Genomic DNA, 21,232 nt, shown 5'->3' with positions numbered 1-21,232 from the left:
GATTGACTACTGTAAATGTAAGAATACTTTAACGTACTTATTGGTTTTTATATATATGAATATGAATTTTGAAATCTTTTTGAGAAAACATTGACACCTTGGTAATTTTTTGTAGACTTGAATACATTCGAAGCAGTATCAATTGAATTTAATTTGCAACATTGTGTTTATTAGGATTAGTACACTAAAGCAAGCCGTGTAAAATTCTAGAAAATCTTTACGAGTCCACATCATGCAAGGCTAGAGGGACCGCCTCCAATGTATGAATTTGCCGTCAATAAAACAAAGAAAAAACTTATGTCTACCGCACAAATCACATGAAGAAGAAATTGCTTAAATGATTTTGATCATCAGGGAGACAACTTCCTCTTTATTCCCCATACTATAGCAACTCCATCTGAGGAAATTTTTGTCGATAAATAATCAGTATACTTATTTAAGGCGCAACAACTAAAACTTGCCCAAGAGCTACTTAGACAGTCAACTTTTGACCTCTACTTGGTTCATGCCTCTCAGCACAGCCAAAGACTCGCCAGTAGATCTTTATTTTTGCCAAAACCACACTCAGTCGTTTTTCAAACGATTTGTATTGAAGGGAAAGGGGGAATCGGTATATTTGCACACAGGTTGCTACAACTCTAAATATAATGAATGGCCTTTTACAAATTCTTGGTAATGAAGAAAATATATTCAGGCTTAGTAGCATAACATAATTTATCAGCTGACCTTGCACATGCGTGGGTTTGGTCTTTCCCATAAGATAAACAGCCTATGGTGATGGTAAGTGTTCATAGAAATGACTTCAACGATTGTATCCATAAATATGAATGCTCGATGTGACAAGCTGTATAACCAGCTTTCGGTGTGCTAATTCGGTTACAAATGACACGGATTTTCGTTCCTGATTACTAAGAAAATTTGAAAGGAAAGTTACGCAAACTTAAATCTAATCATCAAACATTTCACATCAAATAGTTTTTCATTTCTAGTCAAACTGGACAGATCCAGCCACAAAGTACATGTACAAATACCAACACAAAGAGTACCACTTTGCAAGGGGTCACAAACAGTGCAATTTCAAAACTTGTCGTCTTCTTAAATCACATTGCAACCTATTTACGTCTTTGAAATCTGGAAATGGACGCTGTGTAGAACTATTTCTAAATAGAATGAAGATACAGATAACTCACATTAAAATTCTCCATTTATACATTCTCTCGAAGACAGGAAATGTCTCCATTCACAGAAGAATAATACTATTTGCATATAATTAAAACAACATTCACAGTAAACGAACTTCCAACCTTCCAAAATACTCTCTGCTAGAATGTGTGGGAGAGGCTATCATGGAAATTCATACAGATGTCATAAATGCTTCTGGTAAAGAAGAGATCTAAATCAATCAAAACTATGATAATCATCAACATTCACTTGTATTTTAAAGTTTATCATACATAACCTTTTCATGCAATATTTAGTTAGATTTACACATTTGACTCAGACAAGAATTTTCAAAACCCACCTACGAAATCAAATGTGTCATAGGTTCAGCAGAACCTGACAGATTTATGCTGCACACCACAAAAACTAGGTGATGAAAAAAGTTGATCCATACTTTTTTCAGACTTTATCATGATCAAAATTTCATTGGGGCAACGATATAAACATATTTATCGGTCCTTTCTAGGGTAAGGTTCATTACCTTTCAAAAACCATTTTTTGCATTACGGAGTATCATTTAATAATATGGCAATGCTACTACTTCTTTGCTTATGAAAAGCTTGCAAATAAGCCTACCAAACACACACAGTCGAGCAAGATCATTGAGCTGAATCAGCCTCTTGGCTTTCTTCCTTTTCTTGTTTTTCTTTGTCTGGGTTATCAGTAGCTGTTAAGACAACAAAAATGTTATCAGGATTCAACTAAATTTTAAACACTGCAGACTTTATTATATGCTCACTACTCTCAGCTCAATTTTGAAGTAAGCAAAAATGATTAGAGATTGGTTTTAAACACAAGCAAAAATGATTAGCGATTGGTTCTAAACACAAGCAAAAATGATTAGCGATTGGTTCTAAACACAAGCAAAAATGATTAGCGATTGGTTCTAAACACAAGCAAAAATGATTAGCGATTGGTTCTAAACACAAGCAAAAATGATTTGTGATTGGTTCTAAACACAAGCAAAAATGATAAGCGATTGGTTCTAAACACAAGCAAAAATGATTAGTGATTGGGTCTAAATACAAGCAAAAATGATTAGCGATTGGTTCTAAACACAAGCAAAAATGATAAGCGATTGGTTCTAAACACAAGCAAAAATGATTAGAGATTGGTTTTAAACACAAGCAAAAATGATTAGCGATTGGTTCTAAACACAAGGCTCATTGTGGAATGGGTTCAGTACACCTGTTTAAACAAATGCCTGATCATACGTTTGATAAATTGCTCAAATGGTTGTTTTATTCGGTTAAAAATTATGGTGTTTGTCTTTGTAACCATTTAGGGTGTATGTCTTGACGCAGAATTGTGCTATCCTATGGTCAAAAGCTAAAATAACTGCATCAAATAAAAAACTTATCCAGGTATAAAAAAGAATACATGTAAATTTAGGGGTATGTGAAAAGTATACATGAAAATAAAACCTCCCGAACACAGAGTTACGCTCAAACAGCACAGTTCCATACGAAAGAGTAGATTGAGAAATACCTCTAAGACAAGAGAGGGAAAGAGCGCCTTCTTAGTCAAAAATTCTCTTGATCATAATAATATTTGCTTGAATCCGTGGGGACCCTGAGAATGAAATGGCTGCACACAATGGATTTCGTGCCCTTTTGTTTCTAAAGAATTATACAATATGTTGGGCGAAGAGAATATCTAAACACAGAATTATTCCTTCCTTATTTATTGGTACTTCTACTTACGTTTTGTTTCTGCAGACTGATCCCTTGCATCTTCAGTCTTTTCTTTCCTCGAAACTTTCTGCCACGCTGGAATCGAGGGGGACGTCGAGGCAGGGGCGAACGGTGCACCAGGAAATTGCGAGCTGATAATAACCACACAAAATTTTAAGCAAGTTGGAATTTTTGCATATTTCAAATTTGATAGGTAAGAAAATATAATAAATCCAAAAGAAAATCTGAAAATCTCTTGGAACAGAAATTGACGGAAATGGAAAATAAAGAATTGTACGATAATATCAAAATTCAACCAAGAAATACTTTAATGGTTAAGTCAATGATTTCTAAAGGTTAAATTGTTAATAGTTATAGGTGCAAGGTTGACTGGCTGTATAATACATCTTAGATTTCAAAAAGAAGTCTTTAGAGTGCGCTATTTAAATATAAGCTGTTAGTGAGGAATAGATCGAGTATCTAAAGATCCAGTTTGAAATATAGAGCGAGTTGTCAGAAAGCCGGAATTTTTCGTGGCTTTTTCGTTTTTCTATTTTACTTCACGATATAGGGTCTTATAACTTGAGCTTATACATTTCTGACTCAAACTTGACCTTCTTCAAATGTTCTTCGAAAGTTAAGAGCATGCATTATGAAACTGGGGACAACAACGTTTTGTTGCATATGCCGCCATTGGTTTGAGGTTCCATATAAACCAAAAGATAATTGACTACTAATTTGATACGCTTACAGAGAGATCTATACATAATTTGGTGCTTCGAGCAGTAGCCTGAAGATGGAACAAACCATGAAACTGAACAGCTGTTTTGTTCTAAAGATTAAAACCTAAATTTGATGTCACTTATACTCGGTTCAAATTCTACAAAATAGACAGAAATAGAGTTACTGCAGTCTGTCAGAATTGTTCTGGGCTAAGTAAAGCTGTAGGGCTGAGTAAAGAGAGACAAGTTACCGACTAAGAAGAAGGCTTTTAACAGAACTGATCTCCGATTTCACATCTGATAAACTTGTGATATCTGAAGGCAGAAGGTCCAGCCTTTTCTAGAAAAAAAACAAAATCAGGCCTACATTTTACATAACAAAAAGATATTACAAAGACCAAAACTTCCAAAAAAAGAAGAATAGTTAACCAAAATACACCAGCAATAGAAACACGAAATGCTGCTTCAAAAGGTGTGACAGTTAGCTGTGGCTAACTGTAAACGGAGCTTGATTAAACTGCGTTGAGTATTTGGGTATAATTTCTACTTGACTGTAAACAGTTACTTGACTCTAAGAGGAGAGACAATAAGCAGTGAAACTGTAATACCATGCTTCACAGTTGAATACTCTATCAGTTAGAAAAAGTTCCTAATGAAAATCACCTGAGAGTATATCGGCTAGAGAAAATAGATTTGCAAAAAGACAATACACAAGATCAAGTACCTTTGAAACAGCAAGCTCTGCACTGACTTCTGCCAGCGTAGCTTGTTGGTTTTTAAGATTTTCCTTCGAATGTAAAAAGACAAACGTGAAGATATTAAACTCCTTAAAAATGCTTCAAAGTAAACGATTCAAGTTCCCGAAGAAAAGAACATACAAATGCATCGTTCTTCAACCTTCTATGTAATATTTACGACAAAGTTGGAATTAAAATAACACATTAGAGATAAATGATATACAGAATCTGAACTTTAAAATGGCTTACAGCTTTTGCAGAGAAATGACCCCGCTAAGACAATGGTTTCTCTCAACACCTACGCATGCTAATGATGAGAACTATCTGTGTTGACCCACAGTAGGTCACGGTAGCACATTTTTCCTACGTGCTATTAAGTTGTGGATTTTACGGCATATTCAAAGGAAACGTCTACAAAATTCAATTAGCAAGCTAGATGATTGCAATTTTTACTGCTAACAAATTAAATCGGCAGATACTTCAAATCTTTTGTCTCGTGCTAAAATTCACACCAAATACCGTGCATTTCAACGTGTGAAATAATGCTTCGAACATAGTTTTATCAGATTTCTGCCCATGCTTAAAAAGTTGCGAAATTCAATATTAAGCTCTTCAGGTTCAAATGCGAGATAAAAATTAGAAGCAGCTTACATTATAAGTTTTAACCTTACATTATAACTATGCCAAAGCCGATAATTGGCCGCTAAAGCTCTATCTAATCTAAGTAATGGCGCCTTGAGAAATCAGATTATGCAATATGCCAGTGGATTAATTTCAGAATTGCTTCAATGCTTTCTGTAACGGCTAAATCCAAAGATACGTGTAGATTAAAAGTTCTACTTTTCCAGTTTGCAAGCAGCATTTTATACAGAACATTCTTCTAAAATAATTTTGGTTTCAGGCTCATAAGCATCAAGGTCGTTGACTAGTGCAGTATCACAGGACCCGGGAGAGGGACATTGTTCCCACAATTTTCTTGCTAACTGGAACTATTAAATCCCCTTTTAGGTATTAAATAGGTAACCCTCTTTTTTGTCCCCCCCCCCACTATAGAAACGGTGGCGCGGGTCCTGTTTCAATGAAAATTATTGTCTGAAGGAAGTCTAAAAAAATGTTTTCCTTCTGTTGGTGAGGTAAATTACAGACTTTTTCTGGCTTTTTATTGATTTTTCTGGCAATTAATTAAAATATAATAAATCAGTGGAAACTTTGTGAACAGTAACACTTTATTATTATGGTCATTTTAGTGACCCTTAAAAGCAGCACATACGAAATAAAAGTAAATGGAGTATGTTCAGATTTTGGATGCGAAAATTTCATACCTCTAATGTTGTAAATGTACTCTTCATTATAGAACCTACAAGAGATAAACAGAATTAATGTTTGCATAGAGGAGTAGCACATGCAGCAAGAAAGAAATTGGCTTCGTTCCATTGACAATTTAAATCAATATATGAAATTGCGTATTCCGACAAAAAGCCTTCAACACAGCTGTTGAAACAAACACGTAAACGCACGTCGAATTGCATGCATATATAGTCCCACATCTAGCCCCCCCCCTGTTCCATTAAAAGTTGTTGTGAACGATGTGCGCCACAAATGCGAAGCAGTGGTCAAGCAGAAGACCCTTAGACCACAAATTTACGCCACGGTATCGCCAGAACCAAAAATTTCTCTTGACTATACAACTGAAAAATTATAAATAATTCTTTAAAAGATGGTACATTCGTGATAAAATGGTTCAATTTCACTAAATTAGCTTAAAAGGTGAATGCTAGTTTTGGAATATCTCAGCAACACAACAATTTGCTTCCATTTTTTTAAAAAATGGGCTGACAGAAAACGAGGAAACAAGAAACAAGAAAAATTAAACAAACAACGAGCAAGCATGATTAGATATTAAGGCAAAGAAGCTATGCAGTTGTCTTTGGTTGAAATAAAAAACCAAGTTACCCGTACGAAATAGAATGAGAGTATTAGATGGATATAGAGATGTATTTTAACAGAAATGAAAACTTTACTTCCAAGGATAAAAATTCTAGTTACGCTACTCAAAATAAACTGCAATATGCTAGAATCAGTGCGTAAGAAAACTTGAGAAGATACGCAAACGTGGAAATAAAAGAAGATACAGCCAGGTGTTGATTGATTTTTGAAAACGAACACGTGGTTGCAGCATGGATGGCTATTTGGATAAAAAGGATACATGAATACAAAATCAGCGGTATTTTATGAAATAAAGATCTCAGTTTGACACAATAACACATGCTGAAAGATCATCTTCTTAAGCAGCAAACATCCTTTTAAACGCCCACTCAACAGCGTAGCTAATACGAAAACAAACAGTCGAGCAGTTGCATTGACGTGAACTGCCTTTCTGAACCCCGCCTCTTTCATAGATTGACCGTCTAAAGCAGGCAGGATAGGAAAAAGTCAAGAGCAGCCTGAAGAAAGTACAACAATCTCTGTTTCTAATAGACAGACCCTGCTGCCAATAAATGTCGAGCAAAATTATAAAGAAATTTTGCAAACTATGAACTCAAGCCAAACTATGAAACATTGCTTAATTTAATCAATCGAATCTTTGAAGATGGCACGACATAACAGGACAAAGCATACTGAATAATTTTTCGTCTGACACTCTTCAGATTATAAACGTCAGATAATGACCGAAAGTAAGCAGAAAGGTTATATCCAGGTGCGGATCGAAAACGACCTGACAGAAATTAAAATCCTTTGTGACACAGAAAGATTTAGCCGAACTTGATTTGCGAATCGAGGTAACTATAACCAAAGTCTACTGTAAACAGATTCTGAAAAGCATGCCTTTAGCATGTGTATACAAATTGTAATGATAATTTCACCAAAAAAGGCATAGTTCGAATATCCATGAATACAAAATATGCATTATTTGAATTGATGACTTACTGAGCTCATTGACTCCTTTAGTCAACTGTTTAATATTTTCTTCTAGTGACTCAATCTCTTGGATTTCCTTGCCCAAGAAATATGGAACAACATAAACCTGTTTTAGATAAAAAATAAACCTTAAAACAACACAATGATGATAACGGCACAGCGACTCTGACTTCCTAGCAAGCACATGCACTATTAGGCAAACTACAATTTTTGCAAACTTTTTGTGATAAACAACCCTATTTCGATGATAAAAACCATCCATTTTCAGTCCATAAAATTTTTCAGAAAAATAAAAGAGGTGCAAAGAAGTTATGGCATATCCTCATAAGAACTTTGAGATAATAGCAAGATTAATCACAATCATATTCTAGGTCAAGAGCATTCATTCTGTTTGCTAATGTAATACCCAGTACCTGATTCAAGATTACTTGCCAACTAGAAAACTATGCATGAAAGGACACAAGAATCGAATTTGATATCATATTGAAACTGCTTCACGGTGTCATAAGAAACAAAAAGATCACGGAGAAAGATTATTTCCCAATCTTAATAGCATCTAAGATATAGATTGGTCAGATTTAGTAGCTTGCAAGTTCAATTAAAGCAATTGGGTGGCAATAAATTGGTTAAGAACCAATGCATATCCTTCACAACCACAAGATTTGTAATTATTTTTATGTTTGTGACTTTTTGCTATAATTAAGGTCAAAGTTACGGAAAATTTAAAAAACAAATTATTTTCAAAAAAAAACTTTGTACATAAGCTTCCTTTAAAACAATTTAGAAGCTTGAGCATTAATAGGACTTCCAAAAGAAAAGATACAACTTTGCAAAACTACGTCTCAGTGCTCACAACCTCAGGATTGAAACAGGTAGATACGGAAAGAATCCTATTACTAGGACCGATAGAAAATGTTCGTATTGTCAATCTTTTAAAAAAAATGCTGTGGAGGATGAAACTCATTTTTTATTAATTTGTCCCCGTTACGAGACTGCTATGCTATTTATGATTTATTAAAAATTTCCCAGAATATCATCCCTTGACCTTTGTGATAAGTTTATCTGGTTGTTGAGTCAAGAAGATACGGATTGTCTGATATCAATAGCTAATTTCATATCGCTGGCTTTTGAATCACGGGAATCGTTTGGGAAGTTCTCTATGTGCATATCGTCGTAATGTAAACTTTTTAGCTTATAATCATTTTTACACCTGTTTATCTTTGTATAAGCTGTTTGCTGTTTTCTGAGATTTATTGTTAATTTGCAATTATGCTAACTTGTAAGTATAGTAATTGTGTTGGCGATAGGCCATTTTTTGGTCTACAAGCCGTTTTGTCAAAAAAAATGTGTTTCTCTGAAAAAATGGTTCAAACACAGGCTCTGAACTGGCAATCAGATTGCAAATTGGCACTACATACTCTGATGGCATACGCAGCTGCATAAAGGATGCCTCCACCAATCACAACAGATGATAACTGACTTGCAAAACTGCTTGATGTAGTTTGTGTATATGGAACTGAAAGAAGAAAAAAGTACATCTGGATTAATCCTAATCAATTAGAAAATCTTACTTAAAAAGTAAACCTTAATTAGAAATATATATAGGCCATACCACCATAAAACCTTCACATTATTACAATTAATACAAATATATAATTATTACAATAATTACAAATATAAAAATATACAATATGGTAATATTGGGACAAGAAAATTTTAATAAAAGACAAAGGTATTGCAAAAGAGGAGGTGTGATTGTTTACAAAAAGAATTGAAAAATGATGTAAATTATAAGCACCAAAAGAAACTAATAAATTTTTTTGGTTAAAGAGGATATTTACTACAAATCAATCAGTTGTTGGCAATAACCAACAATATTTATCAAGCCTCTGAAGAGCTGCCTAGCAAAGAAATGCGTGCTGTTTTTCTGGATTTGTCCAAGGTTTTTGACAGAGTATGGCACGACGGCCTTCTCTATAAATTGGAATGCAATTGAATATCTGGAAATATTCTCCAGCTTCTTCAAAGCTTTTTAAAGGACAGAAAACAGCACGTAGTTTTAAATGGAAAAAGTTCAAAGTGGGAATCGATCTCGGCAGGGGTACCTCAAGGATCAGTCCTTGGCCCGCTGCTCTTTCTCATTTACATAAATGATATAGTCAGCAACATTACGTGTGGAATTAAGCTTTATGCTGATGACACATCCTTATTCTCAGTTGTTGATGATGCAAATGTTACCGCTCGAATGTTGAATCGCGATCTTGAAAAGATAAATTTGTGGGCATGGCAGTGGAAAATGCAGTTTAAAGATAATAAAACGGAGAAAGTCATCTTTTCCTGTAAAAGGCATAAAACGAACCATCCAAAACTTAGACTAGAAAGTGATGAAATTTTATCTAAGAATGAGCATAAGCACCTAGGACTGATTCTTGACTCAAAACCTGATTTCAAAAGTCACATTAGAGAGGCTATCCTAAAGGTACGCAGAGGAATTGGAATGATAAAATGTCTTTCAAATTACGTTTGTAGAGATGTTCTTGACCAAATCTATGAGCTTTACGTTCGACCGCAATTGGATTATGGAGATATCATTTACCATAAACACGACCCTGAAATGCACCATCATTTCACACAGAAGTTACAACAGACCCGATACTCTGCTGCTCGAGCTATCACAGGCGCTTGGAGAGGTACAAGTAAGCAAAAGCTCTATGACGAATTAGGGTGGGAAACCCTGTACCATCGTAGATGGTATCGAAGATTGTGCCATTTCATTTCTCTGTGCAAAGCTAAAGCACCAGAATACCATTATTTGGAGATACCTCAGCAGCGAAACCTGGTCTATAATCTAAGAAACCCACATAGTTATGAACAGCCTACTGGAAGAATAATTCGGTACCAAAACCCGTATTTCCAAATACCATATCTGAATGGAATCTTCTGGATAACAAAGTACGAAATTCTCCTTTGATTTCCCAGTTTAAAAACAATCTGCTTGCTATCATTAGGCCAATTAACAATCCTACCTACAACATTCGTGACATTCTGGGTATCAGACTTCTAACCATGCTTAGGGTTGAATTCAGCGCTTTGAATGGGCATAGATTTAAACATAACTTTGCCTGTTTAAGTCCAATGTGTGTCTGTGGCACTGGTAAAGAGGACAATGAGCTTTTTCTCCTGCCCTGTCTTCTATACAGCATGAAGCGCCAGGATCTCTTTGACCAGCTCTCAGGTAACGATGGATTCAATGTTGCCGATGTAAATATGAAAGACCTTTGTCATTTACTCTTGTTTGGAGATCGGAATTTGGGTACAGTTGCGAGAAGAATTATATTAGAAGCAACAATTTCCTTCGTTAAGGCCTCGGCAAGGTTTAGTTGATGCCAAAATACAGCCGCAGCACCCCTGTCTTTTCTTTCTCTAACTTTTATTTTTTCCTATTTTCTCTTTCTTTTTTTCTTAGATGATGTAACTTGTTGTTGAATTGTATGTGGCATTCATGGTGAGGACTCGATGACCTTGTGTCTTTTCTCGCCATGAATGTCACAGCTTAATGTAATTAGTAGGTTTAGTAGTTTTAGTTGTTCTGAATTGGTAAACAAAAATATTTACTACCTGTGGATATTGGTGCTGCATCATTTTTTGGTGGTTCACTCCTACAATAAAGCATGTTATGACGTCTAGAACATTGATTTCAATTTCTTAAAAACTAGCTAAAAGTAAACTGTGATAACGAGTAAATCTATTTACTATCTACAGTCACATTGGGTCACATCACAGTCATTATCACATAGAGCTTTAGCCATGAACCAGCAAAGCCAGTCAATTAAGCCCTAATTACTGTCATGCGTTTCAAGCAATAATTGGTGCGAATATACTAAACAAAAGTAGAGTATTGTTTATGCTTAAATTATTAATGTACTTGAAGCTATGACATTATACTGGAAACCTGGCCCTAAAGAAGATCAACATATGAACAAGCCTAGAGCAAAGGGAGGCCCTTTAACTATAGGCACATGGTAACTATGCAGCTTACGATCAAAATATGGCATAAAGGTTTATTTCTGTTACTTAAATGTTGCTCTTTTCAGAAATTGTCATCATTGACATCAAATCATCATAGGATCACAAATAATATTGAACGTATACAATATACACACCTTGTGATTTCTGTGGTATACTTTACATCCTAAATAAAACAAAGGAATCTAGTTAAGTAAAATTTTGAGCTTTTACTTGATGCATTTACATTAAGAGTTTTCTTCATCTCATATAAAATGCAATACAAAATCTTTTGATTTCATATCTTTGTCATACCTTGTCATCTTTAGTACCAGACCTGCCAACTGCTATTTCAATTTCTTTTTCAGTCAGTCCTTTTCTTTTCAAGAAAGAAAGCCGATTCTCGAAAGTTGTTTTTCTGACATTTGGATTCTGCAAAAATTTCACAGCTGTGGCAATCTGAAAGGCAAAATTTTCACTAAAGACTCAAGAAACAATCTTTTCTGAAACAAAATGAAAGTCTACCTACATGGCTCAAGAAAGAGAAAATTGTGGATTAAGTATAAATGAAACAAAACAAATCCCACAGTCAGAAAATGTGACTTGTGTTTAAAAAATACCTGTGAGATATAAAATTATCCTTTCAGTTAGCATGTTTAAAATAACATGGGTTGTACTTGATCCATAATTTTAAGTTTAAAATCTTTGTTCTGATGGCAATACAATCTTGAGGCTCTAACTATTTGCAAATATTTCTACCCTCACCCTCTCTAAAAGATCCAACTTAATGCAGTGCAATATGCAAGAATCAGTGCGTAGGAAAACTTAAGAAGATATGCAAATGTGAAAATAAAAGAAGATACATCCAGGTGCTGATTAATTTCTGAAAACAGGCACATTAATGCAGTAAAACAATTAATAATAAAAAATTCCTGCCATGTCATATATGAAAAAAGGTTAATGAAAACAAAGCACAAATGCTTGTAATCTTATGAAGTGAAAATACACAGGTTTGCTACAAGATATATTTGGTTTCTTGTATACCTCCAAAGTGCAGAAGGTATGAATAGAGTAGAAATATTCTTTAAATCAAGATAATTAAGCCAAGAAGCACGTCTCTCTATGGTGAAATGTCTGTTTAGGATTCAAAATGTCTGCTGCAACCAGTGGCCCATATTCTCTTCTGCCTTTTCAAAAGCATTTTAATGTTCTTCAGGACTGGTGATAAAAGAAGAGTCACAATCAGATAAAAAATAAAACATCAATTATACCTTTTTCTCATCGATGCTTTTTTGTGATAATTCCTCTTTTACCTAAAAGTAAGGCCTTGTTAATCATATCTGTTCACTGCTCATAAAACATAAATAAAAGAAAAAAAGAAGTTTCATGTAGGTGATATTTCAAAAGTGGTTTACATTTGGTTTGAATTTTTTTCATCAATTAGTTGAATCTGACTGTTGGAAAAATTAAAGAAATATGAAAAAACAAATTGTTTGGTTCATGATGAATGGATGTAATTGTGTTACAGGTGTAAGTTGAGGCTCCCAAAAATAACAGAATAATTTGGTTTATGTCCTGGTATTTTGATATTATGGGCTTCATATGAAACATTGCACATTCTCTGCAAGGTTATTACTAAAAGTTCAATAATTTTCATTTGTTTGTGCACCAGAAACTTCACTTTTCTGAAAATTTCGGTTGATAAGCCACACAGGCATGAAAGATTGCTAGGATAGTTTTTATTGTTCACCTATGTAAATAATTATAGGCCTAAAACCATTCAAACTATCTCTATACACTCTCTAGAAAATATAATGCAAAGCAGAGGGCGAAAAGTCAGGATTATCCGAAAATGGCTATGCCAGAACTCAGTCTTTGTAATATTAGGTGTGCGAGCGCACGCCCACGCCTGCACACATGCCCAAATTGTCCAAGGCATGCAAATCTTTGTGCATGCAAAACAAAGTATTTGTCATAAGAAATTCTTAAAAATTGCATATGTTTTGAAGATTTCTAAAGCAGCAGTAAATAAAAGTCCCCAAATTCAAAGGTAGTTCTGTCGTTTTCCAAGGTGTTGTTCAAGTATTCCCATATGGAATTCCCATTCAACTGAGGTGTCACAAAGTAGTTAGGACAAGATCATCTTGTAGAACAGTTTTTCAACCAAGGGGTGCCAAGGGGGAGTAATCTGTAATCAACACCTGTAAGTTTCAAAACACAGCGATTTAAAGTTTCAATCCAAGAGATGTCTTCACTGTTCACTTGATTATTCTGTTCTTTGGTGATCATGGTAAAAGGAAACAAAGTGGAGCTGGCAACATTTATTGGTTGGGGAAAGAATGGAATAATCGAAAAAGATACTTTGGCAAAATATGATTGTTACAGAGTAGATGAGTTCCCCAACCTGTGCATTCTAGCACTGATAATGACTGCAATCTCTAGGTAAAATTATTCAGTAGAAAGAGCATTAAGTATTCTCAGGATGGTGTTAATACCAGAAGTCGACGAATGTCACACAGTGTTATGGAGATGGGACTTTATATAATTGCAATCAATGATAATATACGAACTGACGGAGATAAAATATCTTGAAAAGGGCAACAGAGCTCTCTCTATCTTTGGAAGAACAGAAAATATAAGCTTGATAACAGCATTGGTCTATCAAAGAAACCTAAGCTAGAGAAAGAGAAGGAACAACATTTCACGACAGATGGTACTGGTCTAGGAGCAATTGAAATTTTTTTCAATGCAGCGATCTTCAAATTACTACAAAAAGATTCTATCTATAATTACTTTCTAGAGAATTTATTAACATCTAATTCATTCACATTGAGATTTCACATGAAATTTCTAGGTAAAATTCCTTGGTTTCTGTTCAGTTTGTAACACAAAACGTCTCCTTGAAAGCAGCACCCAGTTCAACAGGAGTGAGAATCAACCGATAAAAAATCGGTTCGCATTGCAGGCCATTGCACCTGCTAATAAATCAAGTTGTGCAAAACCCGGCACACAGCCTATTTTCATATTACAAAGACCGAGACCTTAGACAAATTTATCATGCCAAGAAAATTATGGACAAGCATTTGTTAGTTATTAGTGATGAGACCGAACAGAAGGTATTGAAAACTGGACTAAACTGACAGCTTCTAGACTGTTGAGTATTTTTTTCTGCAAGGGAACACCAGAACCATAATTTTGACATTTGCGGATAACGAGCGTTTCCCGCGAAATCGAGCGCGGAATTTGTTGAAGCAAAGGCTTTTAAAGAGACCTTGTATTCCTTGTTTTTTCTTGTTATCAGAAGTTTAAATGGTGGAATATTCGGGGGAATATGACAAGAAAAACAAATATTGTGTGCAGAATCTATGTCAGATTCTTAATAATGCGCGGGTGGAATGAAGGATAGAAATTATTGACTGGGACCCCAATTTTTCAATCTGAGACAGCTCTGAGGTGACCTGACTTACAACTTACCAAGGAGGAACCATCAGATCTACCATCTAGTGGGAACTTGAATAAATTTATTTTTACCTATGAAAAACTCACCTTTCGTAAAGAGTCATTCTACATAAATCTTTTAATTAAGCCTAAAAATGTTTGGGTTCTTTAGACACCAAGTCAGACAAGGGGGAGTGTCAAATACGTATTATCGCTATTAGCGCGCTTAAGCACAAAGCGTCATTTAAATACTGAGGAAACTGTTGAAGATCAAGATAGACCTACTGTTACCTCATTATCTACTTCTTTATCAGCTTCTTCTGCCATGACACAGACTAAAAATCTGTATCAGCTTTTAAGGACCTCTTTACTTCTACTTCTTGTTGTTTCTCCTCCAGGCATGGTCTCGAGGTCCTTAATGGGATGAGAGGCTACTTCAAAATGTCTTGGTGCAGAAAACAAAACATGCAGCAGGAAGACAAGAAAACATTGTGCATTTTGCTTGGCGTTTGCGGTAGCGTTGCTGCAATAAAGTTACCACACCTTATTAATGAAATAAACAATATTTTCCCAGGTTGCCTTTTGAAGATCGTAGCAACTGAAAATTCTCAAAGATTTTTCAATAAAGATGATGTTACTGTAGATATTTTAACTGACCAGCATGAATGGAACACTTGGAAGAAAATTGGTGACTGTGTACTTCACATAGAGCTGTGTAAATGGGCAGATGTAATGGTAATTTCACCCTTAGATGCAAACACCTTAGCAAAAATAGCGAATGGCCTATGTGATAATTTGTTAAGCTGTGTTGTTAGGGCATGGCGAAGAGAGAAACCATTGTTATTTGCACCGGCCATGAACACTTACATGTACGAGCATCCACTAACAATGCAACACATTAAGTTGCTGGAAAGTTTTGGGTATCATTTCATTCCCCCAGTGGAGAAAAAATTAGCCTGTGGTGATTTTGGAGTAGGAGCAATGGCATCTGTAGAAGAGATTGTTGCATGTGTGAAGGCCAAGATCGATAGAATTAGAACTTGATGAATAATTAAAATAGATGATTTAGTTTTCTATCAAATATATATTGCTATTTATATTTATAAAAAAGTCTGCAGAAAAATCTTGAATAGATTAAAAATATCTCTAAGAGAAAAAATGGATTTTTAAACAAAAAGTTGATGAAACAATTTTAGTCCCTCATTTTTGCAAACTCTCCTGTGAACCATTCATACATGCAGTTTCTAAGCAATTGAAACAGCTCTTTTTCCCCATGATGTATTTGCAATAAAGCAAGCTCAGCATCTTGCAAATTTTATTTTCTTGACAAAGATGCAATATAACTTTCTTGTTGCTGTCCTATGGTTTGTTGTCAGTTTTTGTGGAAGCAAAAATGTTAAGAACTTTTTAACAGGCATGGTCCTGTAAATTTTCTTGAGGCCATGTCAATGGAGCGAATTTTAAGACATTTCTACAATCACAGCTTTGTTTTTATCCTTAAATATTTTTGAATGAAAACTGGTATTAGAATAAGGAAAAGAAAAAGACTTTGGTAACATCACAACAAAATTGTTGCCAAGTTTCTGTTGGAGGTTAAAATTTTTGTACTTGATATGACTCCAATGAGGTTCTGATATGACTCCAGTGAGGATGGTCAGTTTGAGTTTTGGAGAAGTACTCTCATAGGAAGAGTTATTCCAAGGATGTACTGTGTGTGAGCTTACTGCAGTTTTATTTAAGCATGCTACTGCTGATGCAAGTATCTTATAACATATCTGGAAAGGTACTCTATTTATTTACTCAACTTTTTATTGCTCTTTGAAAGTTTTTGCTTTTTTATCATAATCAAAAGCGTAGAAACAAATACTAACCAAAATTCATGTTATTTTGTCTATATTTATTCCTAGATTTTATATCTTAAAATTTCTATATTTATAAATAGAACCACTAATGGATACCACAACTTAAGCACATTAAGCAAAAAGAGAAGATCATTCTGTAAACCTTTTTACTTCAAGTTTACTAGTATATGATTCATGGTCATGATAGCATTTTGGAACCCACTATTTCAAATACAGCAAATGAAATAACAATAAAAGAGTCCCAGCACTGGGTAACTGAATGGTCAACCCCATGCATATTAAAGAGAACGTCTACCCAAAGTCATTTGGGGGTATTTTTTAAACATTTTTTGGTTCAAATTTTTCCTTACCTCTGGCAGCAAAAATGGCTTGGCGTGACTCAAAAAAGTGTCTCTTTGTAACCTTTTTTCATCAATATTTATACAAAAGTATAGGCCACCTGAAGAAAGAATCAGCAAAATTAACTGCGCTTGCCCCAATTACTGCCACTGCACCTGAACCAGTATTTCCACCTGCACAATATCAATGCTATGAAAGGATCTTTTAATTCTATTTGGAGCTGAGAAATCCTATTAAGCAACAGTACAAGGCAATGACACCTTCTTGAGAATATCTCAGCTTTCAATTCTTTTCTTTTTTATAGTTTATGGCATTTGAGAATCAGTAAAAAGCTAGTAATCATTATGGAGTAAGATCAATTCTGTTCGGAATGGAAGATGAAAACTCAACCATGATCAAACAGGATGCGAGATGCTAAGGAACTTGAAATCGAATTTCGAAACTATAGCCTTTTTAAACTTTAGATGCAAATCAAATCGATAATCTAACGCTTTAAAAGCTCTACAATGTTGAATCACGCATTGTGTTATTTTGAATACTGTACATAATTATGATTATTATTTCACCTGGCTCTCATTCTAGAAAATTATCATCTTCGCAGACCTCTACATACTGTTAAAGATATTGTTACAACATGACCGTTGTATCAGTTAATCGGCTGTAGAGAAAGCCCAATAAATCCATATGAAACTTTGAAAAACATTTTCAGCTACATGAAAGGCCCTGGTTCGGTTGTCCCAGTTGTATTTGCGCCGGCTGTGTGTAATATGATGATTCCACATCCTGCTTCTTGCAATTATTCACGATTCTGACTTGCTTAAACAATTTAATGGAGGAAATGAATGGAGGCAGTTGTGAAGTCAACTTTGTTAATTCCAAAACTTTCCAATGATGACACTAAGCTACGTAGTACTTGCAACTCGCTACCATAAATGAATAAGGCTTTTATTCAATGTGCAGATTTAAAAGCGTTCCACAATGTATGTATTGCCTTCATATGTAAATATTCCATACTGGGTTGATGTTTTCAAACGTTAGGCAGCACTTATCGAACAAGGGTAAGTCAGTCAACTGCTGAGATATTGAATTTAGTAATAGTTCTATAGATCTAAGTATAGAAGTTTAGATATAAATTGGTCTAGAAAAACCAACAATTCCGGGCAATCTTCACAGTGACAAATATTCCAGCCCATTGGTAACATCCATTCTCTAGCAAGCCATGATTGGCCTAATAAAGCACCTACTCATAGATAATCAATCTTAGGTCCTTTGGCTCATGCAAACTACTTTTTAATCCTCGTTTCCTAAAGTTTGAGACTATCTTCAAACAATTGCCATTTTTCTTGGAAGTATTAAATGATCCTTATCTACAACGAAATGTTCATTTTCATCTTAATTTACATAATCGTAGAATTTTAGCAATAGCATCAAATATTGCTCGGCTGCGAAAGCCATAGATAAGTGGATTCAATGCGCTATTAAGGTAGAGTACATTCAATGTCCAGAGATGTGCCTTGTGATTTTTACTTGATGCAACAGCAAGAAACACGGCTCTTGGTAGAAAACAAAGAATAAAAACCAAAACTATTACGACCAAAGTGATTGCTGATTGCCGTAAGAGCCTCCTTCTTTTGTTGACAGCATCTTGTATCATTACACGGGACATAATTCTGATGTTTACCTTTAAGGACATGAACAGAATTATGTTTAGCAGGCAAATCAAGCAGAGCACCAGTGAAATGAAAATTGTGCCAATCATTCGCAGGACATTAGAATGAGGAACAAGGATGAAAAGTACAATGAAAACGATACTGAAGAGCCAAGATGCTATATAGATGATTGTATACAGTCCCTTCAATGACCAGGCTCGATACTTGGTCACATAGCAAAACGCAAGGAAACGGTCGCAGCTCATCAATGCAATTGTAACTGCCGACATAGCAGCGAGCAGAGAGTTGGTAATAACAGCTGCAAGTGATAAGTTACATGGAACATATCCTTGCTTGATGAGATAGATATCGTACGCTTCTTGCAGTGGCATCGATACTATCCCTGTTAATAGATCGGCAAAAGCAAGAAATGCTATTAAGAGGTTTTGCTTTGATTTGAGACTCTTGTCCTTCTTAATTGCAGCAATAACGAAGCCATTACCAATTATGGCAACAGCCGAAATCGGTATTGTAAAATACGATGCAGAGCCAATGGAGAGAACAAAATCTTTTGTAATCTTTTCAGGCAGAACCAATTCATCATTGCAATATAGAGTACTGCCCGTGTCATTCGTCATCGCCACTGTATAAGAACTCACTTGACTATCGACTCTGCAGCAATGTAACCAACATTTTCTTTAATATTTGTATATATTTTGCCAGAATTCAAAAGCTAGCAATAAAAGCTGCTCAGCTCCTGCGACTGCTTGTAGCTGATCACCTTCCAGAGAAATCACGTCAATTATGAAAGAATTCAATTCTAGAATCGGCGTTAGGCACTATCTTTGGGATTACATTCAAGTGACAAGATTGACAAGAATTCCATTTACTATAACCTCACCCTGTAATGAGAAATTAAACTCATATTTTAATCAAGGCAGTACCAAAAGTGCTCAGAAACTAAGATGACCCAGGACCTTCAACTAGATTTTATTGTTTCAATTGACGAAAGCAGTCATAGCTTTGCACACTTGACTTACTAACCACCATACTTCATTACGCAACATATCTACTTGACTGTTGGCACCTGGATCCTAGTTCTATCACTAAGCTTTCAGATTGACGTTTTCCTGTTTTTGCTTCAAAAACACCTGTGCAAAACATTGTCAGTGTTAGTACTCCTACGTCAATGTGATTTCAACTTTGTTCATAACGCATTATGTAGATTGTTTCCGAATTTGATTCTAACTCCGAGCTGGTTACATCGAAAAGCCATTATCAAGCAACAATATAATGTATTATGTCTTCTGAGGCTTATCATGTACTCTTTGACTGGAGGGAGCATAATGGCTTTGTGGCATAGTTAATACCGTCCCTTGGTTATTGGCTATGGGCTGGGTCGCCCGAATAGGGACTTCGGGGCACTGCCATATCCCTGGAGCTACATAACTCTGCAAATTTTGTCCAGTCTTCAAATCGAGAGCGCAGTTTCCTCATTCTTCATACACAAAATTGAGTGACAGATTCAATGAGTTTATATGAAATTTCCATGATCGATCAGATGAAAAAGATGCTTGTACAGCCCGGGGCAGTACGTTTCTCTACAGCCTTTAAGAGTTAAGGCCATCGCTACTTTGCTCAATGAAGAAAAAACGTGCTCAGGCCCTATTTTCAGAAAAACTGGTCAAGCTATATTTTACTTAACTACCAATCTGGAAATTTACCGACGAAGCACCCTGACATGGCAAATTCCCCGTTTTTCCATCATCGCTGTTTGCCATTAGCCTTGTCAACAAGAAAAAACACTGAAGAAGTAGTCATTTGGGCCTTTTCCCAAAGCATTTATTACATCACGAACATCCACCCAAGCTGCAGGCAAACATAAAAAATCTAGCGTTTATTATTGTACTGTAAGTTAATTTATGCAAAATTAACTATTAATGATGAAGCTGTAACTGATTTGCGTCAATTGGCTCATGCTACAATGTAATAACTGTGATAAATGCAACTAGAAAATAAAGTAAACAGAAAAACTGAGTCAGTATTCAGCACAAGATGCTGTTAATAACTAATTGCACTAGTTACTAATCTACGCAGATGAAATCGACGTAAAGCCTGCCTAACACTGTTCGAAGATAAATCAAGGTTTCTCCAAATTTTATCAAAAATGCATTCACAGCTTAGGGTGTGTCGCTTTTCAGGTAAATACCTACCAATACATGGAAAAGAATTTTTAGAAGATTGGTATTCATTTGACCACATAAATTTGAAAATCTTGAAAATTTTATGCAATATGCCAATACTTCCAATACATTAAGGTAATAATTAATTTCTAAAAAACATTTTGTTCAAAATTTAAATGTCAAGGGCGCAAAAAAAAAAATTTCAACAGGGATGTTTCTAACAGGGATGTTTCCAACTTTGCCACAAGCAAGACCTTGAAATCGTAAAGCTGAATTGGTCACCAGTGCAAAGAATTGGATTTAAAGTTACAAAAAAGCAAATTATAATCAGCATGAAACTTTAATAATGAGAACTGCTGCAAAGGATATACGTCAAATGCTTCACACTTACAGATACCTTCATTATTCTGAGCAAGTAAGCACGCAAAAGAGACTCACCACAAAATGACTTGCTGATGTCACACCCATGTCACGCCCACATACT

General features: G+C 35.2%; 3 protein-coding genes across 3 annotated transcripts in view; 1 reads left to right on the top strand and 2 right to left on the bottom strand.

Moving 5' to 3' along the window:
* Window positions 1–1,186: 1,186 nt before the first annotated feature.
* LOC135688025 (peroxisomal membrane protein PEX14) lies at window positions 1,187–15,130 on the bottom strand. The gene is made up of 12 exons (XM_065204705.2): window positions 15,007–15,130; window positions 12,549–12,590; window positions 11,593–11,736; window positions 11,436–11,464; window positions 10,891–10,931; window positions 8,691–8,788; window positions 7,282–7,378; window positions 5,676–5,710; window positions 4,341–4,403; window positions 3,868–3,956; window positions 2,925–3,046; window positions 1,187–1,888 (listed from the first exon to the last, which is right to left on the bottom strand). Exons 1-12 carry the CDS (start codon window positions 15,040–15,042, stop codon window positions 1,821–1,823), a joined length of 864 nt encoding a protein of 287 aa, XP_065060777.2. The 5' UTR covers window positions 15,043–15,130; the 3' UTR covers window positions 1,187–1,820.
* Window positions 15,124–18,151, top strand: LOC148957989 (phosphopantothenoylcysteine decarboxylase-like). Its single transcript, XM_089113920.1, has one exon. It carries the CDS (start codon window positions 15,139–15,141, stop codon window positions 15,757–15,759), a length of 621 nt encoding a protein of 206 aa, XP_088970046.1. The 5' UTR covers window positions 15,124–15,138; the 3' UTR covers window positions 15,760–18,151.
* The window catches only part of LOC135688024 (uncharacterized), an 11,768-nt gene continuing 8,686 nt past the window's right edge, over window positions 18,151–21,232 (bottom strand). Inside the window, exon 2 of the mRNA XM_065204704.2 lies at window positions 18,151–19,467. Coding sequence (XP_065060776.1) covers window positions 18,304–19,203 — 900 coding nt within the window. The 5' untranslated portion in view covers window positions 19,204–19,467 and the 3' untranslated portion in view covers window positions 18,151–18,303. The remainder of the gene's footprint in view (window positions 19,468–21,232) is intronic.

This window comes from Rhopilema esculentum, chromosome 19 (assembly GCF_057945365.1).
Source record: "Rhopilema esculentum isolate cy_ngs chromosome 19, ASM5794536v1, whole genome shotgun sequence".
NCBI classification, from domain to species: Eukaryota; Metazoa; Cnidaria; class Scyphozoa; order Rhizostomeae; family Rhizostomatidae; genus Rhopilema; species Rhopilema esculentum.
Note: the sequence above shows the minus strand (reverse complement) of the source record. Positions and strands in the feature narration are given on the sequence as shown.